Source organism: Tauraco erythrolophus, chromosome 2, assembly GCF_009769465.1.
Source record: "Tauraco erythrolophus isolate bTauEry1 chromosome 2, bTauEry1.pri, whole genome shotgun sequence".
NCBI lineage: Eukaryota > Metazoa > Chordata > Aves > Musophagiformes > Musophagidae > Tauraco > Tauraco erythrolophus.
The window spans coordinates 33394125-33419716 of NC_141466.1; the positions used below are offsets into that span (position 1 = coordinate 33394125).

Genomic DNA, 25592 nt, shown 5'->3' on the forward strand with positions numbered 1-25592 from the left:
TACTGCATTGATAGGAATGACTTTGCCCATGTAGTTGTTATGAAAACATAATACGCGGTTAATTCTTAAACAGGTCTCTATTCATACAGAGCATGGTTGCTCAGTGTCTTGTGGAATTGTCCTCTGCTAAAAGCACATTTAGATTCACCATAAAAGGGGATGATGGAAAAATCTATATTCTGGTAAGTTTTTTGTTATCTTGAGAAAGTTTAACCTATGAATCCCAGCTCCTACAATGTATTATTTATGCTGATCATGATTGTATGTGTAAAAAAAAATTTAATTAATTCAAATTCTTGTTTTGAAGTAGTTCTGAGTAGTTCTGTTCAAGTAAGAAATTGTCCCGTTTTTTAATATAAGTAGATGTACATATAGAAATTTTCTCTGTTAATACAGCAATGAAAATACTAAAAATGCACCACAAGTTACACAGAAAAAACTGTATTTTCTGTTCTGAAAGTATGGAAAGTCTAAGTTTTGACTCTATAGTATATATATCTCCTCTTCTTGCTCCAGTACTTCTTATCTTTAATCACTAGAAGTTCATCAAATTGTATAGCATCTTTCACAAATATTGTCTTAAGTCAGCAGAGACTACTAATGTCAGTGCATTGCATTGCAAAGTGAAGTACAAACAAAAATAAAATTGCCTATTATACTTAATGTTCTAATGCTGTTAAACTTGGTTAAGCTTGATATTTAAATAGTGACAGCTAAATTCCTCAAACTTTTAAGATGGATAGAAATTTGAGTCTGGAATTACCTTAATACTATGCATTTGGTATAAACAGGGATGTTTTCTTTTATTCATGAACTAAATATAGGCACAGAATTTGTAATTTTGCAGTTTATACGAGTAATTCATAGAGAAGAAGATAAAGAAATACACGATTGTAGATTCCTGCCCTGGATAAACTTATAGATTTACTTTGTTGAGGTAGGCAATCTAATTAAACAAACTGTTTTATATATACATTGTCCAAGTTCTGTAATTTCTGAACATCCAGATTCTGAGTTAAGTGTATATTTATTTCTTTTAAATTAATTTTAGCGCCAAGATAACATTTATACAACACTGAGAAATACTTCTTCTGTGATGATAAAATAAGGTCTCATGAGCAGACCCATAATTGTCACTATGAATAATCTAAATGAGGAGTCATTAAAAATTATTACGATTTTTCCCTTGTAGCTTATATGTTTCCAAGTTACCTGATATACTGATGCTTAAGTCTAGTAGCTTCTGTAGAATGAGTTGGTTATTTTCTAACAGAAAAATCAAGTTATTTAGCAGATTGTTGTTACTCCTATCTATGAGCTGCATTTGTGCCAACGTATTGATTAGAGCAACAGGCTGAATTAACATAGGGACTGGCTTCTGGTTGGCATCCCTTCCTTTTTATTAGTGAGTTACTAGTATTTTTTGGTGTTTAACATCAGAAAGCCTTTACTCATGTCCGAGGTGAGGTTCTGGGTACTGTGTACACACCAGCTGGTGTTCTGGAGCCATGGGTTAAGTCTTAGGACTCAGAGGCCGTGTGGACACAAGTGTAATGTTAAGCACTGTTTATATTAATGATTGCAAACAGCTGAACAGTAAAAAATATAGGTGCTTGAGGCTGTGAATGCACAAGTGGTCTCGTGGCTGATGTATCATGGACCAGCTGTCCCACTTGTTTGTTTTGACAGTGAGCCAAAGATTCTCATTCCCAGTGTTTGTACTTATGTACCTGAATGCACACAGGTTAGGCTATGTATGTGGTAATTAAGGTTGAAGTCTCTGGCAAATCTTTTTAATTTTTTCTAAACCATAAATACTATGTATACTCATTTTCTTTATTTCCTCTGCATGTATCACTTAACATTACCAGTTACAGAGATCATCTGTAGATAGTCTGCAGATATCATCATTTGAGTTTCTGTCATTTAAGTTGGTGATAACCAAATTACTGAAAGCTATATACTTCTATGTTCTTTTTTAAAAGGCTGACAATAAATAAAAGTCTCTTGTCTCAGAAGAAAAATAATGTGGCTTATAGAGATTTCCTTACATATTCTAACTATATCTCTGCCCTCTTCATATTCTCTAAAAGATTAATCACTTGCCTCCTCTCTTCACTGTTGAAGGGTTCCATACCTTGAAGTTGCATGACTTACAAGCTAAGAATAAGATGAGGACAGCAAATGGATAGTCAGATGAGAGAACACAAGCAAAATGGTACATTATTGGTCAGCATAGCAGCATCTTAATAGATGTCAATTTTTTTTCTGTGCTTTTAATAAAGGATAGATTTGAAAGAGGTAAATAAGTAGTTTTGTGGATAGATAGAGGGAATTCATCCCATGGTTAGGGTCATCCTGGTAAAACCCCAAAAGATACATCTGTGAAAATCAAAAAGTGTGTGGTAGAGTTTGTAGTATTTGAATGCTAACTCCAGTCTTTCAGTACTGAATGAATGGAATGGGATTAGGCTGTAAAATGCTTTGAAAGTAAGGCAGCTTGTATTTCAACAGTGAGTGGAGAAGGGAGTGGGAAGATACTCCAAGAAAATACATAAGTAACAAAATGGGAGAGACCCGTCAGTCAGATACTGATTCTTGGAACATGTATTGGAGGGCATGAGTAGAACAAGTTTGCATTTGTCAAAGTTAGAGGGGGACATTGCAATAATCAAGATGTGAAATAATGGATACCTTGTTGAGACTTAGCTACCCAGCTCTCTTAGAGAGTTTTATTCTTCGTTAAGTGTGAGGAAGACCACGTCTTTATCTGTATAGTCTGAATGTGAGGACAAAGAAGGTGTAATGAAAGATGTTTGCATTACTGACCTGTGCGATGACGAAAGTAATGGTAGTGTCTGCAATAACTAAGAAAGAGCTCTCAAGGAAGTGCAACAGCTTTTTTTTAGGCACGTTAAATTCAAATTGGTGCTTAATTGTCCATAAAGGGATGCTGGAGACACAGGTTGTGATTTTAGGAAACTGATCACAGAATGTAAATCACAATATTTCAGCTGTTTGGATCACATCCCATGAAGTGTAACTGAGATTTATTGCAGCTTTTCTCCTAAGAACAACTTTGAAGCCTATTGACAAGTTGATTTAAAAAACGAAACAACCTTCCTCCACAAAAACTCCAACCAAACAAACCAACAACAAAAAAGAACCAAACACTTTCTCCCAGTGCTGTCATTTCAGAAAAGGTCATCAATCTGCAGTATGAATACATTCTAAATTTTACCTATTTATCTTTCTGTGAAGGTTCTTATCTTACTGGAGTTAATATCAAAGGAATTTGGTTGTGCAGGCACTGCTATACGAAGTAGTAGAGAGGAAGGAAAGATTGTACATTGTGAGTAACATGGTTGAAAGCACAGATGAAAATTTGAATTTATGTTAGCCAGACGTAACGTGTACAAACTGCTTTGAGTCAACACCAAGCTGTGTGGTGCCGTCAACACGCTGGAAGGGAGGGATGCCATCCAGAGGGACCTCGACAGGCTGGAGAGGTGGGCCCATACCAACCTCATGAAGTTCAACCAGGCCAAATGCAAGGTCCTACATCTGGGTCGTGGCAATCCCAGGCACAAATACAGACTGCGTGGTGAATGGATTGAGAGCAGCCCTGAGGAGAAGGACTTGGGAGTACTGGTGGGCGAGAAGCTCAATATGAGCCGGCAATGTGCTCTTGCAGCCCAGAAGGCCAACCGCATCCTGGGCTGCATCAAGAGGAGCATGGCCAGCAGGTCGAGGGAGGTGATTCTCCCCCTCTACTCTGCCCTCGTGAGACCTCACCTGGAGTACTGCGTCCAGTTCTGGAGCCCCCAACATAAGAAGGACATGGACCAGTTGGAGAGGGTCCAGAGGAGGGCCACGAAGATGATAAGAGGGCTGGAGCACCTTTCCTATGAGGACAGGCTGAAAGAGTTGGGGCTGTTCAGCCTGGAGAAGAGGAGGCTCCGGGGTGACCTTATAGCGGTCTTCCAGTACCTCAAGGGGGCCTACAAGAAAGATGGGGAGAGGCTGTTCAGGAGGGCCAGTTGTGATAGGACAAGGGGTAACGGTTTTAAAATAGAGGGAGGTAGATTCAGGTTGGATATTAGGAAAAAATTTTTTACCATGAGAGTTGTGGAACACTGGAACAGGTTGCCCAGAGAGGTGGTGGATGCTCCATCCCTGGAGACGTTCAAGGCCAGGTTGGACGAGGCCCTGAGCAACCTGATCTAGTTGGAGATATCCCTGTTTGTTGCAGGGGGGTTGGACTAGATGACCTTTGAAGGTCCCTTCCAGCCCTAACCATTCTATGATTCTAACACACTGAGTCTTGGTGAATCAGTGTTCATTCAGACCAAAAGCAACCAAAAATAATTCCTGCATGAGGAAGAGGGAAATTCTTGCCTAAAGAAGCAAGTGTGGTTCAGAAGTTGCTTTTTTCATAGGCAAATGTCCTTCTACCTGCAAAGATTCATTTGCTTTCTCTGTATTGTGTGCTGAAGTATTATTACAGATCTGTTGCATTGCTGTTAAGACAAAGACATTCTCTGAACATGGAACCTTATTGTCAGATGCCACATACCAAGGCTTGTGGTAGAAGGAAGTACTTTTCAGATGGACTGTGTTGCAAGTGAAATGGTTTGGTTGATGTCTCTTAAAGCAAGTTGCAGAAGGATTCTGAAAGGCGCAGACAGCTATTGCTGCATTGCTCCCTAGACTAGTTTGAAGGATATAGACCTTCTGAAAAGCATCCCAGGAGGCTCCTTCACAGGGCAGTGTTAATAGTTTAGAATCACAGACTGGTCTGGGTTGGAAGGGACCTTAGAGATCATCTAATTCCAACTCCCCTGACATGGGCAGGGACACCTTGCACTAGATCTGGTTGCTCAAAGCCCCATCCGCCTTGGCCTTAAACACTTCCAGGAATGGGCATCCATAACTTCTCTGGACAACCTGTTCCAGTGCCTCACCACCCTCAGAGTGAAGAATTTCTGCCTTAGATCTAATCTAAATCTCCCCTCTTTCAGTGTAAATCCATTGCCCCTTGTCCTATCACTACACACCCTTGTAAAAAGCCCCTCTCCAGCTTTCTTGTTGGCCCCCTTTAGGTACTGAAAGGCTGCTAGAAGGTGCCCTCGAAGCCTTCTCTTCTCCAAGCTGAACAGCCTCAACTCTCTCAGAATGTTTTCATAGAAGAGGTGCTTCAGCCCTCGGATCATCTTTGGAACTGTGTTTAGTGAAAGCTAAGCCTGTTGGCAGTGGCCTGTGTGTGTAGGACACTTCTCTTTTTTCCCCATTTTCTCCAACACCTCTTCAACACTTGGCTTAAAGCACCGTGTGTAATGGTCCTAGCTAATGAGGTATATTTCGCTGTTTAGGCTATGTGTACAGTGAGTTACCAGAGCAAAACTGATAAACAGCCACTTGCTAAGCCAAGTGTGGTTGCTTATCATCATTTATGTGCATATGCTAAAGTGATTTTCCTCCTCCCATCTCCTCCCAGGACATCTTTATTGATATATCTCATTCCTCCTTTATGGAGGTTCCACTGTAATGTTCTGAGCCTTGGGCTCTGATAAATTGTGACTGTTGCATTCAATTACCATATATACTATGTGTCCTGTTAACAGTGGCTTTCCCTCTCCATGGGGGATGTCATATGTCTGCTACCTAACATCATGTAACTTGTTTTACTTAAAGCTGATTAGGTCATGAGAAGCAGAAGATTACTCTCTAGTGAGCAGCACTACATACATCCTGTTTTCTATGATAAATATTTCATATATAAACATTTCATACAGGCTCAGGACTTGCAAAAATTGATTTCCATTGGTAACTCAGATCACTTCAGTACTGCAGGCTGTGAATAAAGGAAAAGCCTGACTTCTTTGTACAGTTCTTAGCATTAAAGCCCTGAATCCAAGTTGGAACACTGATGCACGGTCACTCAAAGATTAAATAAGGTCTATAGTGTGATGCAAAAAGTTCGTATTTCTAAAGTCGCTCCCCAGTAAATATCCCATGAATTGCTGTAAGCAAGTAGTGCTTAAGAATGTCAGTCCCATTATCAAATTTGATATTTATTTTCCAAGTAAAGGTCTGTTACAACTGGTTGTAAATCTCAGCTTTCCTTTCAGACCACAAAATTGCTGTCTTTTTCCTTGCATGTCTTAGCTCCATCCAGTCACAACTATCACGCTTTTACTAAAAGTCTTTAATTTTTGCCAATTCCACTGGACAGTCTTTCAGTTCTCTGTCTTTAGCCCTCAGTTGTTCAACACCATATGCTTGACTAATTCCTAAAAGACTGCGAAATTAGAGAAACAATCCATTTGGTACTGAAACAGATGACTTGAGACTGTTTGTTTTCTTACTATCAAAGGGAATGTGCTGCAGCCACAAAAAAGAGGCAGCTTCACAGAAATAATGATCTTAAGAGTGACTGTGATAAATCGGGCGTCAGTTTATTGTATTAACCCATTTTTCCCCACTAGAGGCTGTGCAGACTGTGCTGAATAATAAAATATCGATTTATGGCTGTTAACACTTTGTTAGAAACTTTGTTAAGAATGTAGCTTTGGTATCAGCTGATTTAGGATCAGAGTAAAGGAACAAATTGAAATTGATGTCATCTTCAGTAAAATAAATTATTTCTTCATTTATAGATATGGCTTTTAAATTCTGACACATTGCTGGTGGAGTCTTTAGGAAGTTCTTCCTCTCTCAGTGTTTTTACACTGTTTGAAGATATTTTCATGCCTGGCTCTGGACCAGTGGGGACCTGGAATGCTGTCAAAGTCCTTTACCAGCCGTGCATTAAAAGCAGGAATAAAGAGTAAGTACAGCCTTTTCTGACCTCAGGTTCTGGTCTTTGATTTATTTTGCATTTCAGGGCAGCAATATGTCTTTGAGGTTCTTTGGCCAGTCCATTAATCTGAGAGATGTATCACTTTGAAATTGCATACTTTTTTTTTTTTTTTTTTTTTTAAATCAAAATGCCAGAGAAATAGTATTTGGTTTATGTTACAGCCAGAGAGAATCTGGTTGTTAAATTTTTGCACTGTAATACTAAAACGTAGACCAAAGAGTTATGTTGTTTCTAGGGGCATGTGTAGATAACAGGTATATGATACAAATAGAAGTTGTCTCTGTTACACAGGAGTGTAATGTGCTTTTTCATTTATGCATTTCTTCCTTGTGTTAACTCACTGTGCACTTTTAGAGCTTGGTCATTTTTCCGGCTCTGTTGGCAGAATCTGGGAGGATTATGGTGCCGTGAATCCCATGGAGGGGCAGTGAGTTCTGTCTGTACGATCTCAGAATATGCTCTGCAGCCATAGCTACAGGTCATGTAATTCAGGGAGGAGGAAAAATTGAGGGGAGATAAGGAGCATGGACTGACTCCTGAATGATGCATAAGTTTAGCCAGGTCTTCCTCTTTGCCTTCCATTTCTGTGTTTTGAGTGAAAATCTGATCTCATCTGTCAAGTTATTTGTGGGAATAACCCTCTGCACTTCCACAGTAAAGAATTTGGACCTCTTTGGTGCAGCTGAATCCAAGAGGGCAGAGGTAGATAGTTACATTAGTTTAGCAAATTATACCTACCTGTTCCAGCCTCAGTCTTGACTTTTTTGCCTTAAAATTATGCTTTGTTTTGCAAGATACAGAGCTGTTCGCAGGACTGGAATTTATCTGTTTAAAACAAGCTGTCTTCAGTACAACAGGTGTTGTCTGGTGGATCATAATAAATTAGTGTAATCATCATACCTGATAGTATCATGATTCTATGATACCTGTATACATGGACAATGCATCTAACAGTGTCCCTGTTAGAAGATACTTGTGCACGTAGCCTAGCAGAGTAATGTGAATAATGTTATATCAGTAGAGCATACTCTCAGCATATAGCGTATCCTCAAAAGGAATGTCCTTTTTAGATAAGACTCAGAAGTTCGTTGGCTTATCAAATTAGCCTCTGTGTGTTTAACTGTAACGTGCTTTAAGCCTAGTGGTGGCATTATTTCAAAAAGAAATGGAGCCCTGAGAGAATGGGAAAGAGAAGGGGTGAGGAAGATGATTGACTGTAATGCCATATAAATGTTTTTCTTGGATATCATAGAATCATAGAATGGTTAGGGTTGGAAGGGACCTCAAAGATCATCTAGTTCCAACCCCCCTGCCATGGGCAGGAAAACCCTCCACTACACCAGGTTGCCCAAAGCCTCATCTATCCTGGCCTTGAACACTTCCAAGGATGGGGCATCTACAACTTCTCTGAGCAACTTGTTCCAGTGCCACACCACCCTCAGAGGGAAGAATTTCTTCCTTATATCTAATCCAAATCTGCCCTCTTTCAATTTAAAGCCATTGCTCCTTGTCTTATCACTACACCCCCTTGTAAAAAGTCCCTCTCCAGCTTTCTTGTAGGCCCCCTTTAAGTACTGAGAAGCTGTGATAAGATCACCCTGGAGCCTTCTCTTCTCCAGGCTGAACAGCCCCAACTCTCTCAGCCTGTCTTCAGAGGAGAGGTGTTCCAGCCCTCTGATCATCTTCGTGGCCCTCCTCTGGACCCCCTCCAGCAGCTCCATGTCCAAGTCTACTGGAGCCCTCATAAAGAAAACATTTGATTTCAGCAAGCTTGAAGTCTGCATTATGAAAAACATACACTGCCTAACATGTTAAAGCCTTTATCTGTTGGAGAGCAAAGATAAGAGAATATTGATTGAGCAGCGTCTCCAGTGTTCGCAGGTGATGGAGTGTGATTTTAGCGCTATTTTCTGCTTTTGTTTCTGCAGTGATGTCCTGGTTTTAGCTGGGACAGAGTTAGCTCTTCTTTTTAGCAGCTAGAAGAGCTCCGTGTTTTGGTTTTACTCAGAAGCTTGCTCTGAGAAGAATGTTGATAGCAAGCTGATGTTTATAGTTGGCACTGAGGTCTCAAGGACTTTTCAGCTTGCCGTGTTCTTGCCAGTGTGCAGGAGCACAACAGGATAAGGAGAGAGCATGGCCGGGACAAGGGGTCCATGACTCTCCTTACGATTTGTACTTGAACTTACGATTGAGGGCCAAACTGGTCAATTAGCATTCCATATCATGCAGCGTCATGCCCAGTATAAAAGTGAGGGTCAGCCGGAAAGAAGGGCTTTTGCCCTTCCGGGACTCTCACTTTCGGACTCTCAGTGTTTTCTCTCCTCTCGCTGTCTGTCTCGGGGCCTCCCATTCATCCGGGATTGCGGTATCGGGATTTATCTGTTTTGGGATTGCAGCTTCGGGACGAGACGGGCCTCAGTCAAGGGGTGGTGAGCAATTACACTGTACCTCACTCGTTTGTATATGTTTATCCTTGTACATATCCATATATATATATATATTGGTAGCGGTAGTAGTAAATTGTTCTTATCTCAACCCACGGATCTCTTTTCTTTTTCTTCTTTGATTCTCTCCCTCATCCCTGGGGGAGGGGGAGTGAGCGACTGTAGGGTTTGGTTGCCAGAGCGGCCTAGCCCACGACAAGTGATAGAAGAGAAAGCATTGTTTTCATGTAGGTCACACTTAAATAGTGGTTTGCATTCGTCGTTTTTGCTTTAGACTCTTGGAAACTAGATGATAGGTTTAAAGGGGTGCGGATGTATTTAAAATTTAGGAGACATTCGCTCCAGACTCAGTCAGTACATAACCAATTTATAGCATAACACCTCATAAAAGTACAACAAAAATGCTGTCTCCCACAGACAAGCAAACGTGCATAAGAATTTAAATATTTTCTTAGGAGAAATATACACCTTACAAGAACGTGTGATTCATCATAGTGTTTATCCTGCATGTTGCCAAGTGTGTCCTTTTTATTTTTCAAACAGATCCAATATTGAATAGCTGAAATAAAGTCTGACATAAGAAGAGAATTCAGAATTCTAATATTTAGAGAAAAGGTCATACTACATTATTAATGTTATTCATGTAAGTGAAAAATTACCTTTATTAATGTAGTGGCTTCAGAAGTTGGCATTGGAAAACCTCTGTGATCTAAATGTTATTTAGTGATCAAAAATACATCTTAAAGTATTATCATTTAAACCACTTATTCTTAGAATGGGAGATATTGCAAGAACCACTCACTACCTGCTCTAAAATGAAAGATACTTCACTTACCACTCATAAGTCTTACAGAAGTGTAACTTACAGTCTTACTTTTCAAGTTTCAATTCTTTGTCACGGAGAAGATTTAATTACCTTAATACACGCTCAATTACTTTGATGGGTTGTTGAGATAAAAGTCATATCTACTTAGTCACTTACCTAGCATTCACAGCTGCTTTTCTTGAATGGAATTCTTAGCAGCAAAATTTTAGTGTGAGATTATATTCAGTTCTTTCCATTTCCCCAGACAGACTAGTTACAAATCACTTGTTTCTGAAGATTACTTTGTATTTATCTTTGAGATTTTGCAGTGAGCAGAAGGCACAACTGAGGTTTTAACTTTCGTCTGACAGTAGTTGACATCTTCGCTGTGCAGTCCCTGGACAAATGCAAAAACGGAAGAGAAAGAACAGAGGGTTCTTTTTAAGGTTCAGAAACGAAAGTAATTATTGGTTTAGTATTGTTTGCCCATTTTTATATTTCTAGTAAAGAACAGTAAAAAGAACATTAGCACTTCAGTCTGTTTCTGCTAACACATTTACCAGTTGGCTTGAAGTCCTGCCTGGATGTGTGCAATAAGACTGAAGTCTTTCTGTATTGAACAGGAATATAAACACAGCAGAAGCAAAACCATCAAAACCAGTACAACTTACGTAATGCAATCTGTTTGCATTTAGATTTCAAATACTATTTCAAGAATTCTGAGCAAAGCGTCTGATTTCTTGAATAGTGCAAGTTACAAATATTTTAGATGCCCGCATTCCCATAATAATTACAATACTTCGCTTGCTTGTTTCTGCACACGCACCTGCCTTTGAAATAACGCAAAGGTTTCACAACCCATGGTCTACTCCTCATGAGTAGGGAGTAAGCAAGGATACCTGCTGTGTAGGAAGCAGTCAGCAGGAGGTCTGCTTGTGACCTGGACCCCAGCAGTTCCAAGGGATAAGCGTGCACTCTGATATCCTGTTGCATGCCAGGTACAGTTGGTTCCTGTCTGATTCCTGCAGTGCCAGCATCTGATCTGTGCGAGTGGAGGGGAAGCACCTTTCTTACCTGTGAACACAACAAAGTCTGTGCTGGGTAGCTGGGCCATAAGTTAAGACAGATTAAGGTAAACTAGAAATAAAAGCCTTTATTCGTAATATATACATATAATAACATAATCACACATTTGTAGAATATGGGTGAAGAAATGAAAGAAAATCTGTACTTAGTCTACTTACACAAGCATAAATCTATTTAGTCTGAGATAAATACATGGTTCCATGGTAGCAGTCGAAGTCTTGGGCTTTGTGAAATTCTACCCTGGCAAGCTGCCTCTGCTTGAGAGAGCCTAACTGGGATTGCCTAATAATTCTTATTTAGGCATGCTCTTTTTGAAGGAACCCTTCGGTTCAGATTCCTTAGGATGAACTTGGATATTTCTCTTGAGGGGAGCGTAGTAGCTTTTATATGTGATCTTTCTGTTCAAGGCTTCTAGGATGTCAGGAGAAACTTAAGGTCTCACTCCAAAACTAGTTTTATTCCTTCTTTATTCAGACCATAGTTTTGCAGTTCTTTATAATTAACGTAATGTTTCCTTCTCTTCCTTAGATATGGAAGTGTTTTTTCCCCTTGAACTAGGAATTATGTCCTGTGAACAACACCATGTGCTTCACTGAGTGACAGAACTCTCTCTCTCTTTCCTCCAGTAAATCACTGGCATATCTATTGCTGTACCTTACATTCAGTATAACTCTAAATGTTAAAAATGCAAATGAAAAAAACATTTAAGCTCTTTGCTGGCTGAGTGGTACCAGCCACAATGATAATTAACACATTTGGAACGATAACGAGGGGTGGCTGATCTCGAAACCTGCTCTGACAAAACTGGGCTCTGAGTTAGGCTGAACATTGCTGAGAAGATTATCCCTTGTGTGGCATCTGCATTATTATGAACATGTTGATTCATGTTCAATTTCTTGATCTGTGTTGATCATCAGATCCTTTCCAGTTAGATTGCAGTCTAATAAACAGCCTTCCTCCCTGTCTTTCTGCATTTGCCCTTTGTCAAATTACATCCTAATTTTGTTCAGAGCCTTCTTCCCTGTTGGCCATAGCCATTTTGATTTCCAACATGTGGCGTACTGATGACCCTTCCCAGCTGCATGTCATCTGTGAATGAAAGAAGCATCCCTCTTGTTCCAGTCTCCAGGAGAGCGACTGGATATGGAGATAGGATATAGGACCAAACTAAGAACACATCATGTGGAGTGTCTCTCCATGTACCTTTGTTTTGGCAATGAATTATTAGCAGTTGTGCTCTGGGTATTCTCTATATGTTAGACTGTGTTGCTTAAGAATGTTCAGTAGCTTTTAAGGCATTTTGAAGCTAAGACATGGTTAGGTCTATCCAGACATGCTATTTATAGTGTAGCTCTTGGCATTTCTCGTTGCAGAGCCCCATTTCTCTGATCTTCCTGAGGGCAGCCTTTAAGTGTTGTATTCATTTGTGTCTTACTCCCTTAGCTGTTAAACAGGGCTAGGAAAGCTTAGGTGTGTCTTATGTGTGATAGCACGAGTTCTGGGTAGATCCGTCTACAGTTAGGCTTCCAGCCCTTGTGAGAGCCTCATGAGCAATCCTTCTACAACAAATCAGTTGGAATTATATTCTGTCATTTCATCATGTCACCTATGAAGAAAATATGAGCGTACTTGAGTCCCATTAGCAAAGGATGCCTCGTGCGTTTTCTGCTCTATTCTTACTTAGATATTTATGGATGATGTGTATGTGATTTTGTTGGTTCCCTCTACATTTCTCTCAGCAAGGCTCCTTTTCTCCACCTACAAATCTGCTGTGCAGACAGAAGAGATCTTCCTTTCAAGTAACAGGTTTCGGCAAATAAGACCTTATGCAAACAACCTTGACTGCTGGGAGTCAAGGTAAATGGTAAATACTACTGAAGTGAGTGTGTTGTAAAAATGTGTGAAGAAAATTGAAAATATGGTTACATGGCAATTCGACCATCACTTGATCTCAGAAAATATATGTGAAGTTACAGTTACAGGAAAATTACGCATTTCCCTTTGTAGTAGTGTGCTAGGCAAAGCTTTGTCAACAAGTCGTTGATAGCTTTTTATTTCTCATATGCATCTACAGTCTCTCTGAATGGTTTACAGCTTTTGTGGAAGCTGCCTCCTGTGTAAGAATTTGTTGCTTATCATTTGAGAGTTGAAAAGTGACTTCCAGAAATTGTTCAGTTTATTAGCTTTAGAGGGACGGAATAAGCTAGAAAATTGAGTTTGTGGCTGAAAACCTGGAGTTCTTGAGTCCCAATGCTTTTATTACAGTCCATGTATAGTGAGCTGTTTATGAAGCTGTTAACATGACTCTAGAGTACTTCACCTCTCATAAAAGCACCAAACTGTGTCCTATTTCACTGATTTTTGTGTGTCTGAAATAGAATGCCTTTTCCTGGTGTTTCAGTAACTCTTGCTTGTAGAAAACACATGGGAGCACGCAGACGAAGAGTTGACTGACTGAGGAGTGACCAATGTTTCCCTGTTCTGTGCTCTCTTTAAGGTGATTTCTGTGGTATAATAAACTTCTTGTGCTATGTCTGGAATGATTAAGTGAGTGGATGTGATTGTAAATGGTGCCTGAAGGATCTGTTTTGTTTCAGGTAACTTTTTGTCTGTTCCATTCTTGAATTCTTTCATGGTGTCGAGTTAGGAGAACTGACACCACAGATGAGGTGGGTTGCCTTGAAAGAGCTGACTGAGCAGTAAGGCAAAGCTTTTTGAAGCAAATGCAGTCTGATGCCAGTCAGGGTTTTGGGACAGAAGGGAAGAAAAATACTTTTCAGTGTTTGATAGATGTGGAACCTATAAGCCTCTGGAACTTTGAATGCTTGGGCTGAAGCTTAGAGGAAGAGATGAAAGCTCCATCTGAGAACTATTATTTTTTGTTAGATTGTTGTTCAAAATAAAGAACTGTTCTTCAGTACTGATAGCATCCTTTCCCACCTCTAGGAAAAGATGTATACAACTTTTAAGTAGAACTTTCAGGAGAAATATCCTGACTTTCCTGTTTATTGAAACTAGACTTGACATGTGCAACATCCTTTTATGGTAATTACTTAAGAACTTCATTCTTGCTCCTGAATTCAGGTCTGATATATTGGAGCTGATATTTGGAGCTGATATTTGGAGCTGTCATATTTTTGATATCTAGTATTTCTGATTTTAGATAGTCTTAGAAGTACTAACTGAAGTAGAGAAAAATGTTGGAATAAACCCTTTGTCTACTAAATAAGGTCCCTTGTATTTTTGCTCAAACATTTTGCTCATGTTATTGTTCCAGAGGAGCTTGTTGCTTAAGTTGCCTTTTTTGCGCATCTTTTGAAATTTAGCATTGAAATCAGAGGAGGTAGGATTCTGACTGATTTTTTTAAAAGTGGATTTGCAACCCCAAGTCACTTAGCCATTTGTTAATAATCTGACCAAAAGCCTGCCTTTCTTCTTGTGTAGCATGAAAGGTGCTGATGTGTCACTCCTCATCTTGAGGGTACTGCTGTTGTACTGTGCGTTAGGAGTGTTAAATGCTATTTACCTAGTAATAGGCAATGTGAAAATAAGAAATTCACTGTAAGTGCTATTGTTTAGCTACTTCTTATGGTCTAATTTTTTTAAAAAAGTAGATAAATATGCTATTAAGATCTCTTGGCACATTAAATATGCTTTTGTATCAGGATTTGTGATTCTGTAATATGGTAAAATAAAAAATACAATTCAGGCTTGCATTTTTTTTTCTGTATTATACTTCATATTTATTTGTGAAACTAATTCAGGTAAATACAGTTTTGGTAGCTATTATGTGTCTCTGATTCATCTTGCTGTAGCTCAACTCTTTTGGGAATCTTACGATTGGCAATGAGAGAAATGTCAAGTTAGATGGGAAAAAGTTGTTAATTAAAAGCAGCAAGACAATTTGAAACTAAATTAAAATGTATTGGAAACAACTGCATTGCCAGCTAGTTTATTCCACTTTATAGGATGATAAGAATGTAAGAAATGCCATGCTGGGCCGGAGCAGTCTAAGTGTTCAAGGCCAGGTTGGATGAGGCTTTGGGCAACCTGGTGTAGTGGAGGATTTCCCTGCTCATGGCAGGAGGGTTGGAACTAGATGATCTTTGAGGTCCCTTCCAACTCTAACCATTCTATGATTCTATGATCTAGCCCAGCATCCTCCCTCTGACATCCAGCGGTGTTATTTAGAGTAGCATGTGAGCCTCAGCACTTCCTTGTGCAGCTCAGCTCTGTAGTTGTATTAAGGATGTTCCAGGGTACAGCCCTGCCCGTTTCCTTTGCTATCTGTTCAGGCATCTTTTGACCATCTATTTGAATAAACGCTTTTTGACTTTACTGGTGCTGTCTGCCTCCACAATCTCTTAACACCACAATCTCTTAACAGCAAGTTCCAGAAGTTCACTACTGCTGTGTAACCTCTTCTAAACTGACCTTCTGCTAGTTTCAGTGAGTTTACTCTAGAGCTAGGATTGGGGATTTAGTGAACAATTCTGCATTTATACTGGCAAAACATGGACGTGGGGATCCTAAACTTTCCACTGGGATTACAGCATGCAGTGTTGTTGCTGATTACATTTAGGAGTTAGATTTACTGGCCAGTTTGCTGGTGGGACAGCAATGTCACATCTATTCAAGTCTTACTATAAGACATGTATATATCTCTATTATATTCATTTTGCTTTCCTTGTAGCAGTGCTTTTTTGAAAGCCAGGTAGTCTAAATGTGATAGTGATGATCCGTTGAGGATAATTGTATAATCGTACGTCAAACTATAGCAGCTTTCCACTTAGAGGCTTATAGTTTGTTTCTCATAGACTTATAAAGACTGTTGGGTTCACTTGGGAACTGTAAGTACTCAACTCCCATAATGCCTTTTAAATGACAGGATCCATTTAAGCAGGCAGGAATCCTATAATGAGCCAAGAGTGAAAAAATAAAGCTTATAAAAGCCTGTTGGACAGATTGCTGACAAGAACTGCTTAAACCTCAAAACTTGATTTACTGAATTCTAGGATCTTGGGCTGTTTTAAGGTTATTAGTATTTGTTGTTTCTTTTGTATTTCTCTATGACAGACTGTGTAAACTAACAATACTTAGATTAACAAAATGATTTAGGCTGCTAATTTTACTTGCAATACTTTTAAAATCAGTAAGGCTAAAGCAAATTGATAGTGTATGACTTGAGACCAAGGAGGGCTAATTTGTGAAGTTGTTCAGGATATTTCCATTCATGTGTGGTAACCATAGGATATTGCTGTTGCTTGCTTGTTTTGAATGCTGCAGCATCAAAATAGAACAAGCAATTCACATGCTAGCTCCTCTGAATACTAGCCTTAAGCTATAAATGAAATAGTACGTATGGCTAGTAGGCATAATAAGTGATACCTATGTGGAGATGCATGTGAGAGGAAGAAGAGGAGGACATCCAACTGGAAAGGTGGAAGATGTTGTTCCGAGGAATAATTGCTGCAGAATTTTAGAATTTCAGTCAAATTGTCCAAGGTAGGACTAGCAGAAGTGAGTTGTTGGGTTCACCATGCCCATTTTCCCTCTGTGTATGGTTAAGAGAGTATTAAATTTGGATTACCAGTAGCAGAACTGGTTAGAAGTTGGGTTTTAAACTAAGCACAATTTTTCTTTCCCCTGTAGACATTGATTTTTCTTATTTTTTCTTATTTTAGTATGGAAATGTTGTTGAGGTAGTTGCACTTTCGTTTGTACTTCTTTTTCCTGGCTTCCCGGCTGTCCTGTGTCTCTCACAAAGCAATATGGTTGAGCAATATACTGTGTTTCCTGAACATAGTTGGTATCTTGTGATGGAAACAATTGCATGGCCTACAGAGAACACTGCTGAAGCATTTCTAAGTATTTTTTACACTATTCTTTTTTTCCAGATTTTAAACTTCCTCCGGAAGTTGGGGAGTATGTTTTAATTGGGGGGGTGGGGGGGGGGGGCGGAATCCAACATAGTTTTGACCAGCTGGAATTAATATTGGTAATGCAAAGAATCATCTTCTGAAAAAGGAATTTAAGGGGGCTCTAAGAAAAACCATCAGATATTTAATGATTTAATGTATTTTGAATCTAATATTGTTACCAAAAGTAAGTTTTACTAGTTGTAGTCATACCTAAAAAAAAATGATCTTTTGATTTTCTCTACTTCCTGTTTTCAGCTGTTTGCATATTATTGCTGCACACTGCTGTTCAGCTGTTGTATTTCAAACAGAAGTGGCTGCATGTCATTAATATTATTAAGGCCTCTAATTTTTCAAGCATGTCATGATGATTAAGAAATACAAACTCTTGTCTGAGTTGAGAGATTTTATTGAAAACTATGCTTTGTTTTTCTGAAACTGATGAAACTCTCGCTGGCTGCTGCAAGAAGAAATCAGTTACTGATAAGCTGGTTTTTGCCCCCCAACATAGCAATTCTGCAGACACTTTTAGCACCTCTGCAGCTCTCCTTTATGCGTAGGACCATGGAATTTAACACCGTTGCCCAGGTGAGTTTCCCGTATCACCAGTTATGTCTGATGCAAGTCTAACTCAGCAAATTGCTTTAAGAACATCGTGTAGTAGTGCGTACCGGGTAACTGTAGTTTTCATTGGTTGCCTTCGGTAGAAAGTGGAGAGAACATACAGATATATTTGATTATGAAAAAGTTTAGACTGGAGATTGGAAGCTTTCTAACATCAGAGCACTGAGTTTCCTGCAGAGCCTTCTACTAGGAATAACACTGTCAAGAATCAGAATTGCTTTTAAGATGAAGCGTGATAAAATTGCAAAAAGGAATGCTTCAACGTAGTGCCTGTTCTTACCGGGAGATGAGCTTTTTGGCTGGAAGATGCCTTCTAGTTCAGTTTTCTAGCTCTGCCACTGACCTGCCAAAAAACTTTCGAGTTTACCTTCACCATATCTCTTTTGTTCTCTGGAAGCTCTTCAGAGTGATGAGTTTGCCTGTGCGTGGAGAGCGACACCAGTAACACAGCCTTGATTGGGCTGCTGTTCAGTGATTTAGTAATCAAGTGTGGTGTGTTCTCCTACATCTGAAGTCCATTCTAATTAACTTTGTTTGCAAAGGGTTTCTAGTACTTTATCTGAAGCTGTCTTAACTTTCAGCTGTTGCATCTCCTCTTTGAACAATGCCGTCTACTCAAAAGCTTCTCTTCTCACTGAGCTGGTGTCTGTGACCAGTCTCTCCATGCCTACTTTTCTTCCTTTTGTTAAAGCTGTGCTTTAGCCTGTCTGTACCATCAACTGCTGCATCAGCATTGAGTTAACTTGGCTAAACCTAGATTTAATCTTCCATCTAAATCCCTCTCTCTTCTTTTTTTCTTCTTCTGCTCTTGCTCATGTCCAGAACTCAGCTGCCAGGTTGTATGTTTCCCCTTCCCATTCCTTGTGCTTCTAAGCTGAGACTAGATTTCCCCGTTTCTTGGTCCATAAACTTTTAAGAAAGCTCATAAAACTAAATTGAAGAGCAAAAAATAATCTGCATTCACTGATCTGGCCGTGTCAAGGTATGCGTGTATGTGCAACGCAGCCCCCCCCAGCGCTATCTCAGAAGGGTGACTGGTGGCCTGTGTGGTTCCTGCCCCTCTACTCAGCTCTCGTGAGACCCCACCTAGAATACTGTATTCAGCTCTGGAGTCCCCAACATAAGAAGGACATGGAGCTACTGGAGCGAGTCCCGAGGAGGGCCACGAAGATGATCCGAGGGGTAGAACACCTCTCCTCTGAAGACAGGCTGAGAGAGTTGGGGCTGTTCAGCCTGGAGAAGAGAAGGCTCCAGGGTGATCTTATCACAGCTTTTCAGTACTTAAAGGGGGCCTACAGGAAAGCTGGAGAGGGACTTTTTACAAGGGCGTGTAGTGATAAGACAAGGAGCAATGGCTTTAAATTGAAAGAGGGCAGATTTGGATTAGATATAAGGAAGAAATTCTTCCCTCTGAGGGTGGTGAGGCACTGGAACAGGTTGTCCAGAGAAGTTGTAGATGCCCCATCCCTGGAAGTGTTCAAGGCCAGGTTGGATGAGGCTTTGGGCAACCTGGAGTAGTGGAGGATTTCTCTGCCCATGGCAGGGGGGTCGGAACTAGATGATCTTTAAGGTCCCTTCCAACCCTAACCATTCTATGATTCTATGATTCCTCCAGCTCTGCCTTGTGTCTGCAGCAGGACAGCAGGACTCTGGACAGCTGCCTAAGTGCTTCAGAGGGCTCTGTCAACATAAGCGTGGATTATAGAGATACTGTTAAGTTTCTGCCATAATAGAAGGGGAAATCTTCAGCATAGTTGAAAGGGAAAACTTGAGAATTAGCTCTGAGGAGAGATTTTAAAACTAGGGAGAGTTTTATGAAAGATGGAGGGGTTATTTATGGAAGAGATGCACAGAGGAAACCTGACAGACACATGGAAGGAGGGAAAAGGGGCCAGTGGAAAGTTGATCTTTCCAGATTGGTCATTGGTCTGCTGTGAATTTTCAAAGTAGACTATGAGATGAAGTAAAATCAGGTAGTTTGAGTATTTGTGACATACATCAAAAATGTTGCTATGCCAGTTTATGTTTCTGAATTAACCTTAAGGTTATTTTTAGGAAAGGAAGCTGTGATTTAATTGGGGTTTAATTGCTTCTTAAATTTGACTTGTAGCCACATCTGATTTTTTTACTGTCAGTTGTGTGTCATACCTGCACAGAGTGAGCATCTGTACAAATTTTGCCACAATTGTGTCAGTGAAGAGGAAAAGTTATGATAAAAATAAACTGTTCCAGGAAATTTACTATTTCAGTAGGAAAGGGAAAATATGGTATATGTGAAGTTCTAACTGTAGGCTTTTGTTTGGAAATGGTTTAAATTGAATGAGTGGAAATAATAAATTTTGCTGTCAGTGAATTCTCAGGATCAACCAATTCTGTGATTTGTGGTGTTCCTTACTTTGCTGCAGGTTCATGTAATTACATCTTGAAATACTGAATTTCCTTCTCTTCTGAAGTCAGTACATCAGGAAAAAAATAAAGCAGCAAGCTGAGAGCTTTTTGTGAACAGTGATTACAGCTTTTATTTGTGCAGCAGGATAACTTGTCCCTCTGGATTCAGTCATAATGTTCTGGAGTGCCTGGTATTTGTGAATACTTCTATATGGAATATCAACAGCATTGTGGAATTGATTTAGTTTTACCCAAAGGTTTAAAAATCAGAGGCCAGAAAACATTTTCATCTTTATATTGTTCTGAAAATCCATTTCAACTTCAGAAATGGCCTCCTGCTTGGTATAATAGGTCTTAAAAAGGGAATTAAGGTTTATGGAGCATATGCAAATCTTCATGTGGCACAGCTGGTACGAATAACCTGCATGGGAACATCCCGTGAAGTGCTTTATGCTGTGGCCAGGGAACCCAGGGCTTTAGGTACAGGGCAAGAGCAGCGTTGTACCATCCCCGATCGTACAGACCATCGATTCATTCAACTTTGATTTCATTTGATCTTTTTTTTAAAATATTTTTTCTTCACGGCTTGCCTGGCCGATTATGCTTTGGAAATCAGTGTTACTATTTGTTGCTAGTCTAGGGCCCTGAGTGCTCGCCTACTTCAATTATTTTAATACAGGATATCAAACATGCCATCCCTCTGGTACTGGATGCCAGTGTTGAGGCTGCTGATTGATCCGACAGCTGTGGTCAGGAGCAACGGGAGGTAGGCAGTCGGAGATACCTGGTGGGAAGATACTGGCATCTAACATGAATAAAGTTTACGTCATTTGCCTAGAAGTTTCAAGAGGCAGCTCTGTCCTAATAAGTGAGAGATCATCCTTGAGCTCTGTGGTTATGGGCCATATTTTCTACGTAGTGCCTGATGCCTTACTCCCTTGGTTTGTGGTTAGAGCCTTTACTGGGAACTGTGGTGTGACCACTAGTAACAAGGCAAGGGGATACCGCATTGCTCACTGCATTTGCTGCCTGCCCATGGGGCATACCACCTCTCTGCTGCTCTCCCCGCACTGCCCAGATGAGGAGATTAGATTGTCTTGCTTAAGCCAGCCCTACTTTTCAGTCATGGTTGTAGCTGAGATTACTGTACCGACTGTTCATCCTGCTTGTGCAGCACAGACGTCTGAGCCACTTGACAGTCAGGTCCTCAACTGCTGCGGTTTAGAGCATATGGTTGAAAGTAAATTGTTTCAAATTTTGGATTCTGTAAAGACACTGCAGCGTGAACCGTGACAGTTTAGGAAGTGAGTGATGAGCAGTCCAGATGTCTAGGCAGGGTCAACAGCTGGGACCAGTATCTTCGTCAGTTATCTCATTCCTGCTTGTCTATCAGGTCACTGAATACCTAAAACTGAGTGATGCAAATACCTGCCAGTGTGCTCACAGTGCACAGAACCAACAGGTCATACCAGCTTTACAGCATTTAAGCATTCATTCTGCATGTCTTCTGTTTTTTACCTGTAACTCCTAATGTTTTTTTTTTTAAATTGATCATTGCTTAATAAACCTGTGCTGATTTATCATAATTGCATCTATAAAGGTATTTCCAGTGGCTGGACGCATGAATTTCAACAGTCCCTTCCCTAAGGCCACATTAGTCAGCATGAGCTCAGACTGATATGTAGACAATTTTTTTTTTCCAAACTCATAAGGAAGTGTAAAAATTTTATGTTGTTGCTTTAACAAGTCCTGCTGGGATTTGGGATTATTTATCTAAGCCCTTATTAAAGACAAAAACTTTTCTATGTTTAACCACACAGAGGAAAGCTGCTCTTCAGACAGTCCAGTGCACTTTAAAAATGAAGAAAATGTGATAAACATGGAACTGAAATCATGGAGAGAAGTATGAAGGATCTTTCCTCTGTATCCCTTTATCCCAAAGCCAAAATTTCTATTAACCACTAATATAAAAAGAAAAATGGAGTGACAGCACCTCTTGAATTTTAAGGCCATTTCACTATACTAGGAACCAGCAGTAGAAAACTTCTATCATTGTTAGAAGGAAACTACTTGTGACACTGAAGAAAAAAACAGAAGATGAAAAAGATCTACCTCATTCCCTAGCAGGAGGATTAATTCTCCTGTACAATTAATCTGATTTCTTAACCTCTTTCTTCAGCACCCAAATCTCTATTCTTTCTCTGTGAGGTAATTTCTACTCATGTATACCTCTGTTGGGACCTCAGTTTAACATCCTCCTACTGCCTTCTCCTAGGAAGCTCTAGAAGGAGAATTAAATGGAATGTATTTCATGAGATACTTTATGTTCAACTCCCTCTTGTTTTCTTTCAGTAATTAGGAAATGAAAGTGTTTCTAAGGACATGGAAATGAAAAATCAGATGTAAAATTAGACCATTTAATTAAATTATAAACATTGAACCTAATATTTTTAGGAAAAATCTTCTACAAGAGGCCGTAGTGTGGTTGGTAGAAAGTTTTGTTACACACTTTCAAAACAACAGTGTTGCTTTAAGACATTTTCACTCCTTTTGTAAATCTAAGCAAGCCATGTACCCAGAAACTAAAACATATTCTTTGTCTCTCTCAAGAAATTAGCCATTCCTCCTTTTGTGAGAGTTATATGTTGATAAATACCTACATTATTTCATTCAGTCTTCCTTTGGGTGAATTTCTACCATTTTCTTTTTCAGTGTTTGCTGTTTTGAATTAAGCTTTGCTTTTGCTTCTGACTTCCTTTTACCAAATCTGTAAGAATGCTTCTCTGCCAGCGTTTCAGAGTTAATTTGTGATTTCTATTCTGTAGATCAGTCAGAGGCACAACTGAAGCATCAGACACGATGATGTTGCAGTCTCACGAAACAGAGTTCACTGCTTGTGCAGGCATGTCCAGACCCTCTTGTATAGGATATTCTGTCCTCAGGCTTAAGTTCCCACGCACCACAAGAAAAATCCGTAACACTGCATATTTGCTGTAATGCTTTAAGGGTATAAATTACTCTAGTAAAAGGTTTATGTCGTCCATGTCAGAAACCTTATTTGGAACTGTGACTGGGAAAATACACTTCCTTTTCTTTGCAAAGATCCCCATTCATCAAGGCTTTCTGATGACTAGCTCTGAAAAGCTGTTCAGTGAGGTTCCTCTGAAAGAATTTTCATTCACTGGCAGTCCATACAGGACAGTCTGCAGGTAATTGGGCTGCACAATCCCCCAAAAAAACACTGAAGAAAAAATGCAAGCCTGAATGTAGCTGGGGCTGGTATTACCATTTTTACAAGCGGTGACACTGAATACTGTATGAAAGGATGCCGACGCATAGATGTTCTAGATTATTGATTAAGCTCCAGGTGCTGACCTTTAAGCAGCATGTGCATGTATTTTTACATTGTGTAGATACAACAGGAATATGTAATCTCTCCCATGCTCCAGATAATAATTGGGTTTTGTTTCAATAAGTAGTGGGAACATTGTCTTGGAATGTCATTGTGTTCACCTTACTTAATGTAGAGTGATTTAGTCTGAATAGAAAATTCTGCTTTTTTGGATGCAGAATTGGTAAAATAATCTTTAAATCTGACGAAGCCCCACATCATTATCTTTGATCTCTTGAATTGTTTTTTTTCAACATCTGTGAGATTTGATATTTTGTCAATAATAGCTATTGAATCTGGGCACACATGACACAGTTGCTGCTACTCTGTAGATATTATAATCAGATTTACTGATTTGGAAATCATCTGGTAGTCGTTTTGGGCAAGTAAGCTAGATATTTTTGGACTGACTTCAGTAATGTCTTGGTGAGCAAAGAAGGACTTCAAGCAGATGAAACTGGAAAAAAGTCAATTATAGCTGAAACTAGGAGCTGAAATAAAATAATTATTGAACTTGCATTTGTGCTACTTAGAATTATTATAAGAGGTCAAGTATGGTAAGCATAGTTGTTTTTAAATCTTGGACATTGTATACTAATTTCTTTTGAAACAGATATACAAATGAAATTCCTTGCTAAAGTGGTGCAGCTTGTTCCACTGCCCCTATTTTCGTCAGGAGTTCTACTTCCCTTTGAAAGCTAAGCTAACTTTACTGGCTTCAGCTTTAAACTTTTGTTTGCATTTGCTCTTTGAATAATTTGCTCATCTGAGAATTGATTGGGTGAACTGAAATGAATTAAATGCTGTTTCAAATGAGATGGGTGTTGTCTGTCTTAAGCATCTGACCCTCAGCAAGTCCACGCAGACTGCTTGTGAGGTTTTTGGAACCTTTTGTACTGAACTAGTTAAAAAAGTCTAACTTTTGTACAAAAATCTACTTTCTGTTGTGGTAAAGGGCCCTTGTATTTGTAACAGGATACTTGACACCATGTGTTTTATGTTCTGCAATATAACATCTCATTTTGGTGATTTTTAAATTAAGGTTATAGTTTCATGAAGAGTTGTAAAGGCACCTCAGGAGAGAAGTGCTATTGATAGCGTCTGAGTGTTCAAGACGTGCCAATATTGACAAATATGTCTTCTTCCTGAGTCTTCCTCCTATATTTTGATTGGAGTTTCCAACCCGTGGGAGGGAAAGGAGGGAGGAAAGAGTCTGTAAAATCATTCCTGTCTGAGAGTTTGCTAGAAGCATCATCCAGGAGAAAGCAGAGACGTTTTCTGTTTTCTCTGGGGCTTCTGCCTAGTGTGATGACGCTTGCGGGGGCTGCGAGTCAGTCTGTTGCCTGGGCCTCCAGGTGGGAAAGTAGGCTGCGTACAGGAGATGCTAGATAGTGTGCACACTAGTAGGAGGAGGGCCCCTGCGTTAACGGTGCATCACTAGAGCGCGAGGGTGAATAGAGGTAACCAGCAGAGTTGTCCTTTCGTAAGATTCTGTAAGTTCTTGAGGTTGGTTTATGGAAAAAATACACTGAGGCAAATATGGTTTATTTCTCCGGAGAAATGAAGTGGGTGTGACAGTACTTTCTGTCTGCCTTGCCAGTTACCCCCACCCTCCTTCTCCTGCCTCTGACTTTTAAACACATTGGACAATTTTGGAGAAAAACAGTCTGAATAATACGTTCCCACAACTTCTGTGAAACAGGTGGCTGTATAGAGGAGAACATCCTTGTTAATGCCTCTGGATGAGAAAAAAATATAGGTTGAAAACAGTAGTTACAAGAAGCTGATGAGGAGGGCAGCTGGTGCACCAGATGTCACTAGTCCCATGAGCAGGTGGAAATGCTTCCTTAAAATCACGTGAATCTTTCAAGGATGAGCTATCTGGAATTACTTCTCATTTACTGTAGGGTAACCATATTGATGTCAGCAGTTGCCATGAAGGAGCTTTCACATAGTAATTGGTTTTTCTACAGCCCTACTGTGCACTTCTACCCTTCAAGAAATCAGAGTTATTAGAGGAGACTTACTCCCGTTTGCCAGGGCAGTGGCCCTTATTTTTCTGTATACCTGAAGT

General features: G+C 39.8%; 1 protein-coding gene across 1 annotated transcript in view; it reads left to right on the plus strand.

Annotated features, from left to right (window-relative positions):
* The window catches only part of UBE3D (ubiquitin protein ligase E3D), a 60688-nt gene that overhangs the window by 22763 nt on the left and 12333 nt on the right, over positions 1-25592 (plus strand). Inside the window, exons 8-9 of the mRNA XM_086631973.1 lie at positions 74-182; positions 6660-6829. Coding sequence (XP_086488099.1) covers positions 74-182; positions 6660-6829 — 279 coding nt within the window. The remainder of the gene's footprint in view (positions 1-73; positions 183-6659; positions 6830-25592) is intronic.